General features: G+C 49.6%; 1 protein-coding gene across 1 annotated transcript in view; it reads right to left on the bottom strand.

The window, feature by feature from the left end:
- C1R (complement C1r) overlaps window positions 1-21,364 on the bottom strand; it is a 124,467-nt gene that overhangs the window by 25,917 nt on the left and 77,186 nt on the right. Inside the window, 5 exon segments of the mRNA XM_063962508.1 lie at window positions 1,122-1,212; window positions 1,214-1,270; window positions 2,029-2,225; window positions 2,324-2,467; window positions 2,963-3,149. Coding sequence (XP_063818578.1) covers window positions 1,122-1,212; window positions 1,214-1,270; window positions 2,029-2,225; window positions 2,324-2,467; window positions 2,963-3,149 — 676 coding nt within the window.

The raw sequence follows: 21,364 nt of genomic DNA, 5'->3' as shown, positions 1-21,364 counted from the left end.
CCTTCAGGTATACTGATAGACACCACCTATTACAGTGAGGGCTACATCTGACGCTCACACCCACGTGATGGAGCTCCTCACCTTCAGGTATACTGATAGACACCACTCATTACAGTGAGGGCTACATCTGACGCTCACGCCCACGTGATGGAGCTCCTCACCTTCAGGTATACTGATAGACACCACTCATTACAGTGAGGGCTACATCTGACGCTCACACCCACGTGATGGAGCTCCTCACCTTCAGGTATACTGATAGACACCACTCATTACAGTGAGGGCTACATCTGACGCTCACGCCCACGTGATGGAGCTCCTCACCTTCAGGTATACTGATAGACACCACTCATTACAGTGAGGGCTACATCTGACGCTCACGCCCACGTGATGGAGCTCCTCACCTTCAGGTATACTGATAGACACCACTCATTACAGTGAGGGCTACATCTGACGCTCACGCCCACGTGATGGAGCTCCTCACCTTCAGGTATACTGATAGACACCACTCATTACAGTGAGGGCTACATCTGACGCTCACACCCACGTGATGGAGCTCCTCACCTTCAGGTATACTGATAGACACCACTCATTACAGTGAGGGCTACATCTGACGCTCACACCCACGTGATGGAGCTCCTCACCTTCAGGTATACTGATAGACACCACTCATTACAGTGAGGGTTACATCTGACGCTCACGCCCACGTGATGGAGCTCCTCACCTTCAGGTATACTGATAGACACCACTCATTACAGTGAGGGCTACATCTGACGCTCACACCCACGTGATGGAGCTCCTCACCTTCAGGTATACTGATAGACACCACTCATTACAGTGAGGGCTACATCTGACGCTCACGCCCACGTGATGGAGCTCCTCACCTTCAGGTATACTGATAGACACCACTCATTACAGTGAGGGCTACATCTGACGCTCACGCCCACGTGATGGAGCTCCTCACCTTCAGGTATACTGATAGACACCACTCATTACAGTGAGGGCTACATCTGACGCTCACGCCCACGTGATGGAGCTCCTCACCTTCAGGTATACTGATAGACACCACTCATTACAGTGAGGGCTACGTCTGACGCTCACGCCCACGTGATGGAGCTCCTTACCTTCTGATGTGTAGTGCAGCTTCCAACCTCTGCTGTCTCCGGATTCGTCAGTTTGGAATACTATGTCCACCTCGTTACTCTGCGTGCTGATGTTTCCCGGGCGAGCGGCGCCCACAGTAGCTATTTATCAGTGAGCCACCTGCAAAAACCTGACAGCACACATGGAAGAAAGATATAGCAACAATTTGTTATGTAATTAAAGTAATGTTAAGATATGTAAAACTTCTATAAATAATATATGCACTGTATAAACAAGGAATTCTGACGTCACTACCTCGGTGTTCATTAAAAAAAAGTGTATAATAAAGAATGTGTCAGATGAGATTTTTTACACCTGTATTAAAGAACTCAGCCCTGTGCTTGAACTCCCCGAGAGCTGCTAATATCTATATATCATGTACAGTAGGTAGTGCTTATTCACTTCAATGTATTTATCCTCATTGACCTCATGGGAGCATTCAACTCCACTGACCACGTCCCCCTTCTACAAATTCTCCATTCTACTGGCTTCTGTGACACAGCACACTCATAGGGGGGAATTCAAATGTTTGAAAAGTCGGTTGGGTGTCTGTTTTTTTCCTGTCAATTAGATAGGAAAAAACAGACACCCAACTGACTTTTCAAACAATTGAATATCCCCCATACTGTAGATCACCTCCTGCTTACCCAGCCACTCATTCTCTGTCTCCTAACCTACCTCCATCTCCCCTCTTCTTCCCATTAGTATCACCCAAGATTCTGTCCTTGGTCCCCATCGGTTCTCCCTCTACACCTCTTCCCTCTGTTAGCTTATCCGTTCTTACAGCGTCCAATATTCCCTTTTACGCTGTACTACTATTACAATTTCTCTTCTCATGGGCAAAGGCCAGTGAGTTTGTCCTATGAAGCAGTTTTACGAGAACATCACCTTCAGTGTATCATAAGGACATAAAGCTCGCGGATGGTCATCAATCTCAAAGGTCTTGTGGAAGCTGAGTGAGATGTGGAGACCTTTCTCCAGGCGAATTCTGTACGTGCAGTTGAGGTCAGCTGGGTAGGGCTGGGGGTATCCTGGGCTGGAGATGACTCCGGTCTCCTCTGTAAACAACTCATCGCTACATTCCACTGGAAATAGGAGCGAGAAGTCACTTTGTCACCACCTGACTACCCATCATTGTCCACCACTGATACAAGATGATGTGTGAGAAGAATCCACAACTTACCTTTGCAGGACTTCTGGTCGCTCTGTAGCTTGTACCCTGGGAGACAGGAGCAGAAATAACCTCCTACATAGTTATGACAGGTGTGCTGGCATGGTGGGGTCCAGGTAATGCTGTTATCATTCTGGATGGAACACTCATCATTGTCTGAGGGAGAGACAAGAAGGAATCTAATATTGGGGATAGGGAAGAGAGACGGACAAAGCTGAGGGAAGAGGAGGACATAGGAGGTGGGTGTCTGGGTGAAAGGTTTTATCACCTTCAGATTGCTTTAATACATTGTTTAGTACATGCCTTCAAGCAACATTTACAGGGAACATCTTTTATAGATGTTTTGCCTTAATTATGTGTTCTTCAGCCAGGTTATTATACCAGTTTGCTTAGTTTTGTTGCCTTTGCATGTTTCACAGAAGTGCAATTGTAGTTTACACATATTGGGTGAAAAACACAGAAAGACATTGCTGAGCTACAGTAAAACAATATATTTAGTAAAAGTCACAGAAGGACATTGGAAACCAATAAATTTATCTACAGGAAGAATTAAAAAAAATCAACCATAAAAACGAGGGCTGAATATACAGCTGAGTTTTCATTATGTTGCCAGGCAGTTTTTAGAATGACCTACTGGTGTTCTGTACTTACCCACTGCCTGGTAGTAAGCCTGGAAGCCTGGGTACAGGATGGTGGTGCCATTTTCCTCATTAGAGAAATCTGACTGAAGTTCAATCTTCATTTGGTTTCCTTGAGAGACAAAGAGGCGACGGCCTGGGTGGGACCTGGACTTTATGGGACCACAGAATCGTCCCATTTCCTTCTTGTCGGCCCACACCTGGTATGCAGTATAACAATAGAGAGAGTGGACATTGAGGATAAGAGGGAGGTAGACACAGGTATTATATACAGTTCTTGAGCTTTGCAGTAAATTAACTTTAGAGTAGACAAGGACTGGGCAATTTAAATTACTTCCAGTTCCAGTATTCAATAGGACGTGACTACATTCACTAAATGTGATGCCACATTCCAGCAGGAGTGAAGGCGCTCTTATCTCTCCAAGGTTACAGGTCAGGTATCTATGGCACCGATGTGCATGGCCCTCAGAAGAGTGTTCCTGACATAGCGCACTACACATGCCCAGTACCGTCACATACTCATACAGTAGCTACATCTGTCTGATGGCACCAGGTCAAGTATCTATGGCACAGATGTACATGGCCCTCAGGAGAGTGTACCTGACATAGCGCACTATACATGCCCAGTACAGACAAATAGACATAGCTATATCGTCTGATGGCACCAGGTCAGGTATCTATGGCACAGATGTACATGGCCCTCAGGAGAGTGTCCCTGACATAGCGCACTACAAATACCGAGCACCGACACATAGTCATAGCTACATCCGTCTGAGCCTCCAGCCTCCTTCTATAACTCTTCCCATAGCGCTGCTCTCGACTCTGTGGCCCCGCTCTCCTCTGTCCCCCTCCGACGCTCCAAACCCCAACCCTGGCACACCAAACTAACACGATTCCTACAAAGATGTTCACGCTCCCCAGAACGCTCCTGGAGGAGATCTCACTCTCTGGCGGACTTCCTCCATTTCAAGTTTATTCTCTCCTCCTACAGCTCTGCTCTTTCTCTCGCCAAGCAATCTTTTTTCCAAGCACTCATCTCTACTCAGTCCTCCAGTCCACGCCATCTCTTTGAAACTTTCAACACTCTCCTTGCCCCCCCCCCCTTCCTCCTCCCCTCTCCTCCTCCCTCACTGCCACTGACTTTGCCTCCTTCTTCATCTCCAAAAATTGAGGATATCCAAAATGACATCTCCTCCCGTCACCCCTCTGCTGGCCCCCTGCCCCCATCATCCCTCCCCTCCATCTATCCCAACCTGTCCTGCTTCCGTCCCACCTCAGACAAGGAAGTCCACTCCCTCATCTTATCCTCCCCCCCTCAACCTGCCCCTTGGACCCCTCCCATCTTCTCCGCTCCCTCCCCCCCAAATCTACCCCCCCCCCCCCCCCGCCTGCTCCCACCTTGCTCACCTCTTTAACCTATCACTCTCTACTGGCATCTTTCCCTCACCATTCAAACATACTCTGGTCTCCCCTATTCTCAAAAAAACAAACCTCGACCCTTCATCACTCACTAGCTATCGCCCCATCTCTCTTCTCCCATTCGCCTCCAAACTACTTGAACGACTGGTCTACAGCCATCTCACGACCTACCTCTATGACAACTCCATCTTGATCCACTACAATCTGGCTTTTGCCCACTCCACTCCACCGAGACTGCCCTGGTGAAAGTCACCAATGACCTGCTTTCTGCCAAATCCAAGGGCCACTTCTCTCTGCTCATCCTTCTGGACCTCTCTGCTGCCTTTGACACCGTGGATCATCCTCTCCTCCTCCGCACACTCCAAAACGTTGGCCTCTCTAGCACCGTCCTTGACTGCTTTACCTCTTACATCACTAACCGCTCCTTCTCTGTGTCTGCCTCCGGAACCACCTCACACCCTTCCATCCTTCCTGTTGGTGTCCCTCAGGGTTCTGTCCTAGGCCCCCTTCTGTTCTCCCTGGGTGCGCTTATTAACACCTTTGGCCTTCAATACCACCTCTATGCTGATGAAACACAACTCTACCTTTCATCTCCTGATTTGTCCCCCTCTGTCCTCTCTCAGGTCTCCAGCTGCCTCTCTGCCTCTCCTCCTGGATGTCTGAGCGCTCTCTGAAGCTCAACATGCATAAAACTGAACTCATTATCTTTCCCCCAGCCAGAGCAACACCCCCCACAAATATCTCTATCACTGTTGACAACACAATCATCTCCCCCGTTCCCCAACTCCGCTGCCTGGGCGTCACTCTTGACTCCTTCCTCTCCTTTTCACCCCACATCCAAACCCTGGCGCAATCCTGTCGGTTCCAGCTACGCAACATTGCTCGCATCAGGCCATTTCTCTCCCAGAGTGCAACTAAACTTATCAACCACTCACTGGTCATCTCACGACTCGACTACTGCAATGTTCTCCTCACTGGCCTCACTTGCTCCCATCTTTCTCCCATCCAATCTGTCCTCAACTCCGCAGCTAGGCTTATCTTCCTCTCCCGCCGCTCCACAACTGCCACTCCTCTTCAACAAAATCTACACTGGCACCCTTTCCCCTACAGAATCCTCTTCACACTCCTCACCCTCACATACAAGGCCATCTCTAATTTCACTGCTCCCTACATCTCCAACCTCCTCTCCCTTCATACTCCCTCCCGCCCACTACTGTCGGCCGATGACCGTCGCCTCTCCAACGCCCTAGTCACTGCTTTCCATGCTCGAGTTCAAGATTTTCTCCATGCTGCACCCCTTCAGTGGAACGCGCTCCCCTGCTCCATTAGACTCTCCCCTGACCTTGCAAAGCTTCAAACGGGCACTGAAAACCCACCTATTCATCAAAGCGTACCCTTCCGATGCATAACCTAGTCCTGAGGCTGCTGCTCCATCCCCCTGCCTCATGCCTTGAACATCTCTGCTTTGCTTGCATACTGCCATCAGGCTTCCTCCCGCTCGCTTGCACCTCATGTCATCTGTCTGTCGCCCCTCCCCACTAGATTGTTAGCTCTTCAGAGCAGGGCCCTCTTTCCTCTTGTTGTCTAAGCCCTTTTCTCGACAAATTTCACTCGCAGCTCTCCCTTACTCAGCGGACATCTTTACCCGCTTTTTCTCCTGCTGGTAAAGGCTCATCTCCATCTATGGCCGCCAGCCCCAAATTAGTACAATAATGACTCCCTCGCTACTTACAGCTTGGCTGTATTATGCTTTGAGAATTGTGGTGCTCTCTGTTACCTGTACTCTATTTTTGTTATTTATTTACTGTAATGCTAAGTTTTGTCTCCCTGTACTGTCCTTTGTACGGCGCTGCAAAACACTTGTGGTGCCTTATAAATAAAATGTAATAATAATAATAATAATAATAATGGCACCAAGACAGGTATCCATGGCACAGATGTACATGGCCCTCAGGAGAGTGTCCCTGACATAGCGCACTACACATGCTGAGTACTGTCACATAGTCATAGCTACATCCGTCTGATGGCACCAGGTCAGGTATCTATGACACAGATGTACATGGTCCTCAGGAGAGTGTTCCTGACATAGCGTCCTACACATGCTCAGTACCGTCACATAGTCATAGCTACATCCACCTGATGGCACCAGGTCAGGTATCTATGGCACAGATGTACATGGCCCTCAGTAGAGTGTCCCTGACATAGCGCACTACACATGCTCAGTACCGTCACATAGTCATAGCTACATCCGCCTGATGGCACCAGGTCAGGTATCTATGGCACAGATGTACATGACCCTCAGGAGAGTGTCCCTGACATAGCTCACTACATGCCCAGTACCGTCACATAGTCATAGCTACATCCGTCTGATGGCACCAGGTCAAGTATCTATGACACAGATGTATATGGCCCTCAGGAGAGTGTCCCTGACATAGCGTCCTCCACATGCTCAGTACCATCACATAGTCACAGCTACATCCGTCTGATGGCACCAGGTCAGGTATCTATGGCACAGATGTACATGACCCTCAGGAGAGTGTCCCTGACATAGCTCACTACGTGCCCAGTACCGTCATATAGTCATAGCTACATCCGTCTGATGGCACCAGGACAAGTATCTATGACACAGATGTATGTGGCCCTCAGGAGAGTGTCCCTGACATAGCGCACTACACATGCCCAGTACCGTCACATAGTCATAGCTACATCCGTCTGATGGCACCAGGTCATGTATCTATGGCACAGATGTACATGGCCCTCAGGAGAGTGTCCCTGACATAGCGCACTACACATGCCAAGTACCGTCACAGTCATAGCTACATCCGTCTGATGGCACCAGGTCAAGTTTCTATGACACAGATGTATATGGCCCTCAGGAGATTGTCCCTGACATAGCGTCGTACACATGCTCAGTACCATCACAGTCATACAGTAGCTACATCTGTCTGATGGCACCAGGACAGGTATCTATGGCACAGATGTATATGGCCCTCAGGAGAGTGTCCCTGACATAGCGCACTACACATGCCGAGTACCGTCACATAGTCATAGCTACATCTGTCTGATGGCACCAGGTCAAGTATCTATGACACAGATGTACATGGCCCTCAGGAGAGTGTCCATGACGTAGCGTACTACACATGCCATGTACCGTCACAGTCATAGCTACATCCATCTGATGGCACCAGGTCAGGTATCTATGACACAGATGTATATGGCCCTCAGGAGAGTGTCCCTGACATAGCGTCCTACACATGACGAGTACCGTCACATAGTCATAGCTACATCCGTCTGATGTAACCAGGTCAAGTATCTATGACACAGATGTATATGGCCCTCAGGAGAGTGTCCCTGACATAGCGCACTACACATGCCCAGTACCGTCACATAGTCATAGCTACATCCGTCTGATGGCACCAGGTCAGGTATCTTTGGCACAGATGTATATGGCCCTCAGGAGAGTGTCCCTGACATAGCGCACTACACATGCCGAGTACCATCACATAGTCATAGCTACATCCATCTGATGACACCAGGTCAGGTATCTATGACACAGATGTACATGGCCCTCAGGAGAGTGTCCCTGACATAGCGCACTACACATGCCAAGTACCGTCACAGTCATAGCTACATCCGTCTGATGGCACCAGGTCAAGTTTCTATGACACAGATGTATATGGCCCTCAGGAGATTGTCCCTGACATAGCGTCGTACACATGCTCAGTACCATCACAGTCATACAGTAGCTACATCTGTCTGATGGCACCAGGACAGGTATCTATGGCACAGATGTATATGGCCCTCAGGAGAGTGTCCCTGACATAGCGCACTACACATGCCGAGTACCGTCACATAGTCATAGCTACATCTGTCTGATGGCAACAGGTCAAGTATCTATGACACAGATGTACATGGCCCTCAGGAGAGTGTCCATGACGTAGCGTACTACACATGCCATGTACCGTCACAGTCATAGCTACATCCATCTGATGGCACCAGGTCAGGTATCTATGACACAGATGTATATGGCCCTCAGGAGAGTGTCCCTGACATAGCGTCCTACACATGCCGAGTACCGTCACATAGTCATAGCTACATCCGTCTGATGTAACCAGGTCAAGTATCTATGACACAGATGTATATGGCCCTCAGGAGAGTGTCCCTGACATAGCGCACTACACATGCCCAGTACCGTCACATAGTCATAGCTACATCCGTCTGATGGCACCAGGTCAGGTATCTTTGGCACAGATGTATATGGCCCTCAGGAGAGTGTCCCTGACATAGCGCACTACACATGCCGAGTACCATCACATAGTCATAGCTACATCCATCTGATGACACCAGGTCAGGTATCTATGACACAGATGTATATGGCCCTCAGGAGAGTGTCCCTGACATAGCGCACTACACATGCCGAGTACCGTCACAGTCATAGCTACATCCGCCTGATGGCACCAGGACAGGTATCTATGACACAGATGTATATGGCCCTCAGGAGAGTGTCCCTGACATAGCGCACTACACATGCTCAGTACCGTCACATAGTCATAGCTACATCCGTCTGATGACACCAGGACAAGTATCTATGACACAGATGTACGTGGCCCTCAGGAGAGTGTCCCTGACATAGCGCACTACACATGCCAAGTACCGTCACAGTCATAGCTACATCCGTCTGATGGCACCAGGTCAAGTATCTATGACACAGATGTATATGGCCCTCAGGAGATTGTCCCTGACATAGCGTCCTACACATGCTCAGTACCGTCACAGTCATACAGTAGCTACATCTGTCTGATGGCACCAGGACAGGTATCTATGGCACAGATGTATATGGCCCTCAGGAGAGTGTCCCTGACATAGCGCACTACACATGCCGAGTACCGTCACATAGTCATAGCTACATCTGTCTGATGGCACCAGGTCAAGTATCTATGACACAGATGTACATGGCCCTCAGGAGAGTGTCCCTGACATAGCGCAGTACACATGCTCAGTACCGTCACATAGTCATAGCTACATCCGTCTGAGGGCACCAGGTCAGGTATCTATGGCACAGATGTACATGGCCCTCAGGAGAGTGTCCCTGACATAGCGCACTACACATGCCAAGTACCGTCACAGTCATAGCTACATCCATCTGATGGCACCAGGTCAGGTATCTATGACACAGATGTATATGGACCTCAGGAGAGTGTCCCTGACATAGCGTCCTACACATGTACGAGTACCGTCACATAGTCATAGCTACATCCGTCTGATGGAACCAGGTCAAGTATCTATGACACAGATGTTTATGGCCCTCAGGAGAGTGTTCCTGACATAGCGCACTACACATGCTCAGTACCATCACATAGTCATAGCTACATCCGTCTGATGGCACCAGGTCAGGTATCTATGGCACAGATGTACATGGCCCTCAGTAGAGTGTCCCTGACATAGCGCACTACACATGCTCAGTATCATCAAATAGTCATAGCTACATCCGCCTGATGGCACCAGGTCAGGTATCTATGGCACAGATGTACATGACCCTCAGGAGAGTGTCCCTGACATAGCTCACTACATGCCCTGTACCGTCACATAGTCATAGCTACATACGTCTGATGGCACCAGGTCAAGTATCTATGACACAGATGTATATGGCCCTCAGGAGAGTGTCCCTGACATAGCGTCCTACACATGCTCAGTATCATCACATAGTCATAGCTACATCCGTCTGAAGGCACCAGGTCAGGTATCTATGGCAAAGATGTACATGACCCTCAGGGGAGTGTCCCTGACATAGCTCACTACGTGCCCAGTACCGTCATATAGTCATAGCTACATCCGTCTGATGGCACCAGGACAAGTATCTATGACACAGATGTATGTGGCCCTCAGGAGAGTGTCCCTGACATAGCGCACTACACATGCCCAGTACCGTCACATAGTCATAGCTACATCCGTCTGATGGCACCAGGTCAGGTATTTATGGCACAGATGTACATGGCCCTCAGGAGAGTGTCCCTGACATAGCGCACTACACATGCCAAGTACCGTCACAGTCATAGCTACATCCGTCTGATGGCACCAGGTCAAGTATCTATGACACAGATGTATATGGCCCTCAGGAGATTGTCCCTGACATAGCGTCGTACACATGCTCAGTACCATCACAGTCATAAAGTAGCTAGATTTGTCAGATGGCACCATGACAGGTATGTATGGCACAGATGTATATGGCCCTCAGGAGAGTGTCCCTGACATAGCGCACTACACATGCCGAGTACCATCACATAGTCATAGCTACATCTGTCTGATGGCACCAGGTCAGGTATCTATGGCACAGATGTACATTGCCCTCAGGAGAGTGTCCCTGACATAGCACACTACACATGCCGAGTACCGTCACAGTCATAGCTACATCCGCCTGATGGCACCAGGACAAGTATCTATGACACAGATGTACATGGCCCTCAGGAGAGTGTCCCTGACATAGCGCACTACACATGCCGAGTACCATCACATAGTCATAGCTACTTCCGTCTGATGGCACCAGGTCAGGTATCTATGACACAGATGTATATGGCCCTCAGGAGAGTGTCCCTGACATAGCGCACTACACATGCCGAGTACCGTCACAGTCATAGCTACATCCGCCTGATGGCACCAGGACAAGTATCTATGACACAGATGTACATGGCCCTCAGGAGAGTGTCCCTGACATAGCGCACTACACATGCCCAGTACCATCACATAGTCATAGCTACATCCGTCTGATGGCACCAAGACAGGTATCTATGACACAGATGTATATGGCCCTCAGGAGAGTGTCACTGACATAGCGCACTACACATGCTCAGTACCGTCACATAATCATAGCTACATCCGTCTGATGGCACCAGGACAAGTATCTATGACACAGATGAATGTGGCCCTCAGGAGAGTGTCCCTGACATAGCGCACTACACATGCTCAGTACCGTCACATAGTCATAGCTACATCCGTCTGATGGCACCAGGACAAGTATCTATGACACAGATGTATGTGGCCCTCAGGAGAGTGTCCCTGACATAGCGTCCTACACATGCCGAGTACCGTCACATAGTCATAGCTACATCCGTCTGATGGCACCAGGACAAGTATCTATGACACAGATGTACATGGCCCTCAGGAGAGTGTCCCTGACATAGCGCACTACACATGCCGAGTACCGTCACATTGTCATAGCTAAATCCGTCTGATGGCACCAGGACAAGTAACTATGACACAGATGTACATGGCCCTCAGGAGAGTGTCCCTGACATAGCGTCCTACACATTCTCAGTACCGTCACAGTCATACAGTAGCTACATCTGTCTGATGGCACCAGGACAGGTATCTATGGCACAGATGTACATGGCCCTCAGGAGAGTGTCCCTGACATAGCGCACTACACATGCCGAGTACCATCACATAGTCATAGCTACATCCGTCTGATGACACCAGGACAAGTATCAATGGCACAGATGTACATGGCCCTCAGGAGAGTGTTCCTGACATAGCACTCTACACATGCCAAGTACCGTCACATAGTCATAGCTACATCCGTCTGATGGCACCAGGTCAGGTATCTATGGCACAGATGTACATGGCCCTCAGGAGAGTGTCCCTGACATAGCGCACTACACATGCTCAGTACCGTCACATAGTCATAGCTACATCCGTCTGATGGCACCAGGTCAGGTATCTATGGCACAGATGTACATGGCCCTCAGGAGAGTGTTCCTGACATAGCACACTACATATGCCGAGTACCGTCACATAGTCATAGCTACATCCGTCTGATGGCAGCAGGTCAAGTATCTATGACACAGATGTATATGGCCCTCAGGAGAGTGTCCCTGACATAGCGCACTACACATGCCGAGTACCGTCCCATAGTCATAGCTACATCCGTTTGATGGCACCAGGTCAGGTATCTATGACACAGATGTATATGGCCCTCAGGAGAGTGTCCCTGACATAGCGTCCTACACATGCCGAGTACCGTCACAAAGTCAAAGCTACATCCGTCTGATGGAACCAGGTCAAGTATCTATGACACAGATGTTTATGGCCCTCAGGAGAGTGTTCCTGACATAGCGCACTACACATGCTCAGTACCATCACATAGTCATAGCTACATCTGTCTGATGGCACCAGGTCAGGTATCTTTGGCACAGATGTACATGGCCCTCAGGAGAGTGTCCCTGACATAGCGAACTACACATGCCGACTACCATCACATAGTCATAGCTACATTCGTCTGATGGCACCAGGTCAGTATCTATGACACAGATGTACAAGGCCCTCAGGAGAGTGTCCCTGACATAGCGCACTACACATGCTCAGTACCATCACATAGTCATAGCTACATCCGTCTGATGGCACCAGGTCAGGTATCTTTGGCACAGATGTACATGGCCCTCAGGAGAGTGTCCCTGACATAGCGCACTACACATGCCGAGTACCATCACATAGTCATAGCTACATCCGTCTGAGGGCACCAGGTTAGGTATCTATGGCACAGATGTACATGGCCCTCAGGAGAGTGTCCCTGACATAGCGCACTACACATGCCAAGTACCGTCACAGTCATAGCTACATCCGTCTGATGGCACCAGGTCAAGTATCTATGACACAGATGTATATGGCCCTCAGGAGATTGTCCCTGACATAGCGTCCTACACATGCTCTGTACCGTCACAGTCATACAGTAGCTACATCTGTCTGATGGCACCAGGACAGGTATCTATGGCACAGATGTATATGGCCCTCAGGAGAGTGTCCCTGACATAGCGCACTACACATGCCGAGTACCGTCACATAGTCATAGCTACATCTGTCTGATGGCACCAGGTCAAGTATCTATGACACAGATGTACATGGCCCTCAGGAGAGTGTCCCTGACATAGCGCAGTACACATGCTCAGTACCGTCACATAGTCATAGCTACATCCGTCTGAGGGCACCAGGTCAGGTATCTATGGCACAGATGTACATGGCCCTCAGGAGAGTGTCCCTGACATAGCGCACTACACATGCCAAGTACCGTCACAGTCATAGCTACATCCATCTGATGGCACCAGGTCAGGTATCTATGACACAGATGTATATGGACCTCAGAAGAGTGTCCCTGACATAGCGTCCTACACATGTACGAGTACCGTCACATAGTCATAGCTACATCCGTCTGATGGAACCAGGTCAAGTATCTATGACACAGATGTTTATGGCCCTCAGGAGAGTGTTCCTGACATAGCGCACTACACATGCTCAGTACCATCACATAGTCATAGCTACATCCGTCTGATGGCACCAGGTCAGGTATCTATGGCACAGATGTACATGGCCCTCAGTAGAGTGTCCCTGACATAGCGCACTACACATGCTCAGTATCATCAAATAGTCATAGCTACATCCGCCTGATGGCACCAGGTCAGGTATCTATGGCACAGATGTACATGACCCTCAGGAGAGTGTCCCTGACATAGCTCACTACATGCCCTGTACCGTCACATAGTCATAGCTACATCCGTCTGATGGCACCAGGTCAAGTATCTATGACACAGATGTATATGGCCCTCAGGAGAGTGTCCCTGACATAGCGTCCTACACATGCTCAGTATCATCACATAGTCATAGCTACATCCGTCTGAAGGCACCAGGTCAGGTATCTATGGCAAAGATGTACATGACCCTCAGGGGAGTGTCCCTGACATAGCTCACTACGTGCCCAGTACCGTCATATAGTCATAGCTACATCCGTCTGATGGCACCAGGACAAGTATCTATGACACAGATGTATGTGGCCCTCAGGAGAGTGTCCCTGACATAGCGCACTACACATGCCCAGTACCGTCACATAGTCATAGCTACATCCGTCTGATGGCACCAGGTCAGGTATCTATGGCACAGATGTACATGGCCCTCAGGAGAGTGTCCCTGACATAGCGCACTACACATGCCAAGTACCGTCACAGTCATAGCTACATCCGTCTGATGGCACCAGGTCAAGTATCTATGACACAGATGTATATGGCCCTCAGGAGATTGTCCCTGACATAGCGTCGTACACATGCTCAGTACCATCATAGTCATAAAGTAGCTAGATTTGTCAGATGGCACCATGACAGGTATGTATGGCACAGATGTATATGGCCCTCAGGAGAGTGTCCCTGACATAGCGCACTACACATGCTGAGTACCATCACATAGTCATAGCTACATCTGTCTGATGGCACCAGGTCAGGTATCTATGGCACAGATGTACATGGCCCTCAGGAGAGTGTCCCTGACATAGCACACTACACATGCCGAGTACCGTCACAGTCATAGCTACATCCGCCTGATGGCACCAGGACAAGTATCTATGACACAGATGTACATGGCCCTCAGGAGAGTGTCCCTGACATAGCGCACTACACATGCCGAGTACCATCACATAGTCATAGCTACTTCCGTCTGATGGCACCAGGTCAGGTATCTATGACACAGATGTATATGGCCCTCAGGAGAGTGTCCCTGACATAGCGCACTACACATGCCGAGTACCGTCACAGTCATAGCTACATCCGCCTGATGGCACCAGGACAAGTATCTATGACACAGATGTACATGGCCCTCAGGAGAGTGTCCCTGACATAGCGCACTACACATGCCCAGTACCATCACATAGTCATAGCTACATCCGTCTGATGGCACCAAGACAGGTATCTGTGACACAGATGTATATGGCCCTCAGGAGAGTGTCACTGACATAGCGCACTACACATGCTCAGTACCGTCACATAATCATAGCTACATCCGTCTGATGGCACCAGGACAAGTATCTATGACACAGATGAATGTGGCCCTCAGGAGAGTGTCCCTGACATAGCGCACTACACATGCTCAGTACCGTCACATAGTCATAGCTACATCCGTCTGATGGCACCAGGACAAGTATCTATGACACAGATGTATGTGGCCCTCAGGAGAGTGTCCCTGACATAGCGTCCTACACATGCCGGGTACCGTCACATAGTCATAGCTACATCCGTCTGATGGCACCAGGACAAGTATCTATGACACAGATGTACATGGCCCTCAGGAGAGTGTCCCTGACATAGCGCACTACACATGCCGAGTGCCGTCACATTGTCATAGCTAAATCCGTCTGATGGCACCAGGACAAGTAACTATGACACAGATGTACATGGCCCTCAGGAGAGTGTCCCTGACATAGCGTCCTACACATGCTCAGTACCGTCACAGTCATACAGTAGCTACATCTGTCTGATGGCACCAGGACAGGTATCTATGGCACAGATGTACATGGCCCTCAGGAGAGTGTCCCTGACATAGCGCACTACACATGCCGAGTACCATCACATAGTCATAGCTACATCCGTCTGATGACACCAGGACAAGTATCAATGGCACAGATGTACATGGCCCTCAGGAGAGTGTTCCTGACATAGCACTCTACACATGCCAAGTACCGTCACATAGTCATAGCTACATCCGTCTGATGGCACCAGGTCAGGTATCTATGGCACAGATGTACATGGCCCTCAGGAGAGTGTCCCTGACATAGCGCACTACACATGCTCAGTACCGTCACATAGTCATAGCTACATCCGTCTGATGGCACCAGGTCAGGTATCTATGGCACAGATGTACATGGCCCTCAGGAGAGTGTTCCTGACATAGCACACTACATATGCCGAGTACCGTCACATAGTCATAGCTACATCCGTCTGATGGCAGCAGGTCAAGTATCTATGACACAGATGTATATGGCCCTCAGGAGAGTGTCCCTGACATAGCGCACTACACATGCCGAGTACCGTCCCATAGTCATAGCTACATCCGTTTGATGGCACCAGGTCAGGTATCTATGACACAGATGTATATGGCCCTCAGGAGAGTGTCCCTGACATAGCGTCCTACACATGCCGAGTACCGTCGCAAAGTCATAGCTACATCCGTCTGATGGAACCAGGTCAAGTATCTATGACACAGATGTTTATGGCCCTCAGGAGAGTGTTCCTGACATAGCGCACTACACATGCTCAGTACCATCACATAGTCATAGCTACATCTGTCTGATGGCACCAGGTCAGGTATCTTTGGCACAGATGTACATGGCCCTCAGGAGAGTGTCCCTGACATAGCGAACTACACATGCCGACTACCATCACATAGTCATAGCTACATTCGTCTGATGGCACCAGGTCAGTATCTATGACACAGATGTACAAGGCCCTCAGGAGAGTGTCCCTGACATAGCGCACTACACATGCTCAGTACCATCACATAGTCATAGCTACATCCGTCTGATGGCACCAGGTCAGGTATCTTTGGCACAGATGTACATGGCCCTCAGGAGAGTGTCCCTGACATAGCGCACTACACATGCCGAGTACCATCACATAGTCATAGCTACATCCGTCTGAGGGCACCAGGTTAGGTATCTATGGCACAGATGTACATGGCCCTCAGGAGAGTGTCCCTGACATAGCGCACTACACATGCCAAGTACCGTCACATAGTCATAGCTACATCCGTCTGATGGAACCAGGTCAAGTATCTATGACACAGATGTTTATGGCCCTCAGGAGAGTGTTCCTGACATAGCGCACTACACATGCTCAGTACCATCACATAGTCATAGCTACATCCGTCTGATGGCACAGGGTCAGGTATCTTTGGCACAGATGTACATGGCCCTCAGGAGAGTGTCCCTGACATAGCGCACTACACATGCTCAGTACCATCACATAGTCATAGCTACATCCGTCTGATGGCACCAGGTCAGGTATCTTTGGCACAGATGTACATGGCCCTCAGGAGAGTGTCCCTGACATAGCACACTACACATGCCGAGTACCGTCAAAGTCATAGCTACATCCGCCTGATGGCACCAGGACAAGTATCTATGACACAGATGTACATGGCCCTCAGGAGAGTGTCCCTGACATAGCGCACTACACATGCCGAGTACCATCACATAGTCATAGCTACATCCGTCTGATGGCACCAGGTCAGGTATCTATGACACAGATGTATATGGCCCTCAGGAGAGTGTCCCTGACATAGCGCACTACACATGCCGAGTACCGTCACAGTCATAGCTACATCCGCCTGATGGCACCAGGACAAGTATCTATGACACAGATGTACATGGCCCTCAGGAGAGTGTCCCTGACATAGCGCACTACACATGCCCAGTACCATCACATAGTCATAGCTACATCCGTCTGATGGCAACAAGACAGGTATCTATGACACAGATGTATATGGCCCTCAGGAGAGTGTCCCTGACATAGCGCACTACACATGCTCAGTACCGTCACATAATCATAGCTACATCCGTCTGATGGCACCAGGACAAGTATCTATGACACAGATGAATGTGGCCCTCAGGAGAGTGTCCCTGACATAGCGCACTACACATGCTCAGTACCGTCACATAGTCATAGCTACATCCGTCTGATGGCACCAGGACAAGTATCTATGACACAGATGTATGTGGCCCTCAGGAGAGTGTCCCTGACATAGCGTCCTACACATGCCGAGTACCGTCACATAGTCATAGCTACATCCGTCTGATGGCACCAGGACAAGTATCTATGACACAGATGTACATGGCCCTCAGGAGAGTGTCCCTGACATAGCGCACTACACATGCCGAGTACCGTCACATAGTCATAGCTACATCCGTCTGATGGCACCAGGACAAGTATCTATGACACAGATGTACATGGCCCTCAGGAGAGTGTCCCTGACATAGCGTCCTACACATGCTCAGTACCGTCACAGTCATACAGTAGCTACATCTGTCTGATGGCACCAGGACAAGTATCTATGGCACAGATGTACATGGCCCTCAGGAGAGTGTCCCTGACATAGCGCACTACACATGCCGAGTACCGTCACATAGTCATAGCTACATCCGTCTGATGACACCAGGACAAGTATCAATGGCACAGATGTACATGGCCCTCAGGAGAGTGTTCCTGACATAGCACTCTACACATGCCAAGTACCGTCACATAGTCATAGCTACATCCGTCTGATGGCACCAGGTCAGGTATCTATGGCACAGATGTACATGGCCCTCAGGAGAGTGTCCCTGACATAGCGCACTACACATGCTCAGTACCGTCACATAGTCATAGCTACATCCGTCTGATGGCACCAGGTCAGGTATCTATGGCACAGATGTACATGGCCCTCAGGAGAGTGTTCCTGACATAGCGCACTACACATGCCGAGTACCGTCCCATAGTCATAGCTACATCCGTTTGATGGCACCAGGTCAGGTATCTATGACACAGATGTATATGGCCCTCAGGAGAGTGTCCCTGACATAGCGTCCTACACATGCCGAGTACCGTCACATAGTCATAGCTACATCCGTCTGATGGAACCAGGTCAAGTATCTATGACACAGATGTTTATGGCCCTCAGGAGAGTGTTCCTGACATAGCGCACTACACATGCTCAGTACCATCACATAGTCATAGCTACATCTGTCTGATGGCACCAGGTCAGGTATCTTTGGCACAGATGTACATGGCCCTCAGGAGAGTGTCCCTGACATAGCGAACTACACATGCCGACTACCATCACATAGTCATAGCTACATTCGTCTGATGGCACCAGGTCAGTATCTATGACACAGATGTACAAGGCCCTCAGGAGAGTGTCCCTGACATAGCGCACTACACATGCTCAGTACCATCACATAGTCATAGCTACATCCGTCTGATGGCACCAGGTCAGGTATCTTTGGCACAGATGTACATGGCCCTCAGGAGAGTGTCCCTGACATAGCGCACTACACATGCCGAGTTCCATCACATAGTCATAGGTACATCCGTCTGAGGGCACCAGGTTAGGTATCTATGGCACAGATGTACATGGCCCTCAGGAGAGTGTCCCTGACATAGCGCACTACACATGCCAAGTACCGTCACATAGTCATAGCTACATCCGTCTGATGGAACCAGGTCAAGTATCTATGACACAGATGTTTATGGCCCTCAGGAGAGTGTTCCTGACATAGCGCACTACACATGCTCAGTACCATCACATAGTCATAGCTACATCCGTCTGATGGCACCAGGTCAGGTATCTTTGGCACAGATGTACATGGCCCTCAGGAGAGTGTCCCTGACATAGCACACTACACATGCCGAGTACCGTCACAGTCATAGCTACATCCGCCTGATGGCACCAGGACAAGTATCTATGACACAGATGTACATGGCCCTCAGGAGAGTGTCCCTGACATAGCGCACTACACATGCCGAGTACCATCACATAGTCATAGCTACATCCGTCTGATGGCACCAGGTCAGGTATCTATGACACAGATGTATATGGCCCTCAGGAGAGTGTCCCTGACATAGCGCACTACACATGCCGAGTACCGTCACAGTCATAGCTACATCCGCCTGATGGCACCAGGACAAGTATCTATGACACAGATGTACATGGCCCTCAGGAGAGTGTCCCTGACATAGCGCACTACACATGCCCAGTACCATCACATAGTCATAGCTACATCCGTCTGATGGCACCAAGACAGGTATCTATGACACAGATGTATATGGCCCTCAGGAGAGTGTCCCTGACATAGCGCACTACACATGCTCAGTACCGTCACATAGTCATAGCTACATCCGTCTGATGGCACCAGGATAAGTATCTATGACACAGATGAATGTGGCCCTCAGGAGAGTGTCCCTGACATAGCGCACTACACATGCTCAGTACCGTCACATAGTCATAGCTACATCCGTCTGATGGCACCAGGAAAAGTATCTATGACACAGATGTATGTGGCCCTCAGGAGAGTGTCCCTGACATAGCGTCCTACACATGCCGAGTACCGTCACATAGTCATAGCTACATCCGTCTGATGGCACCAGGACAAGTATCTATGACACAGATGTACATGGCCCTCAGGAGAGTGTCCCTGACATAGCGCACTACACATGCCGAGTACCGTCACATAGTCATAGCTACATCCGTCTGATGGCACCAGGACAAGTATCTATGACACAGATGTACATGGCCCTCAGGAGAGTGTCCCTGACATAGCGTCCTACACATGCTCAGTACCGTCACAGTCATACAGTAGCTACATCTGTCTGATGGCACCAGGACAGGTATCTATGGCACAGATGTACATGGCCCTCAGGAGAGTGTCCCTGACATAGCGCACTACACATGCCGAGTACCGTCACATAGTCATAGCTACATCCGTCTGATGACACCAGGACAAGTATCAATGGCACAGATGTACATGGCCCTCAGGAGAGTGTTCCTGACATAGCACTCTACACATGCCAAGTACCGTCACATAGTCATAGCTACATCTGTCTGATGGCACCAGGTCAGGTATCTATGGCACAGATGTACATGGCCCTCAGGAGAGTGTCCCTGACATAGCGCACTACACATGCTCAGTACCGTTACATAGTCATAGCTACATCCGTCTGATGGCACCAGGTCAGGTATCTATGGCACAGATGTACATGGCCCTCAGGAGAGTGTTAGTGACATAGCACACTACATATGCCGAGTACCGTCACATAGTCATAGCTACATCCGTCTGATGGCAGCAGGTCAAGTATCTATGACACAGATGTATAGGGCCCTCAGGAGAGTGTCCCTGACATAGCGCACTACACATGCCGAGTACCGTCCCATAGTCATAGCTACATCCGTTTGATGGCACCAGGTCAGGTATCTATGACACAGATGTATATGGCCCTCAGGAGAGTGTCCCTGACATAGCGTCCTACACATGCCGAGTACCATCACATAGTCATAGCTACATCCGTCTGATGGCACCAGGACAAGTATCTATGACACAGATGTACATGGCCCTCAGGAGAGTGTCCCTGACATAGCGCACTACACATGCCGAGTACCGTCACATAGTCATAGCTACATCCGTCTGATGGCACCAGGACAAGTATCTATGACACAG

This window comes from Pseudophryne corroboree, chromosome 3 (assembly GCF_028390025.1).
Source record: "Pseudophryne corroboree isolate aPseCor3 chromosome 3, aPseCor3.hap2, whole genome shotgun sequence".
NCBI classification, from domain to species: Eukaryota; Metazoa; Chordata; class Amphibia; order Anura; family Myobatrachidae; genus Pseudophryne; species Pseudophryne corroboree.
The sequence above is the reverse complement of the archived record's forward strand: the minus strand, read 5'-3'. Positions and strand labels throughout refer to the sequence as shown.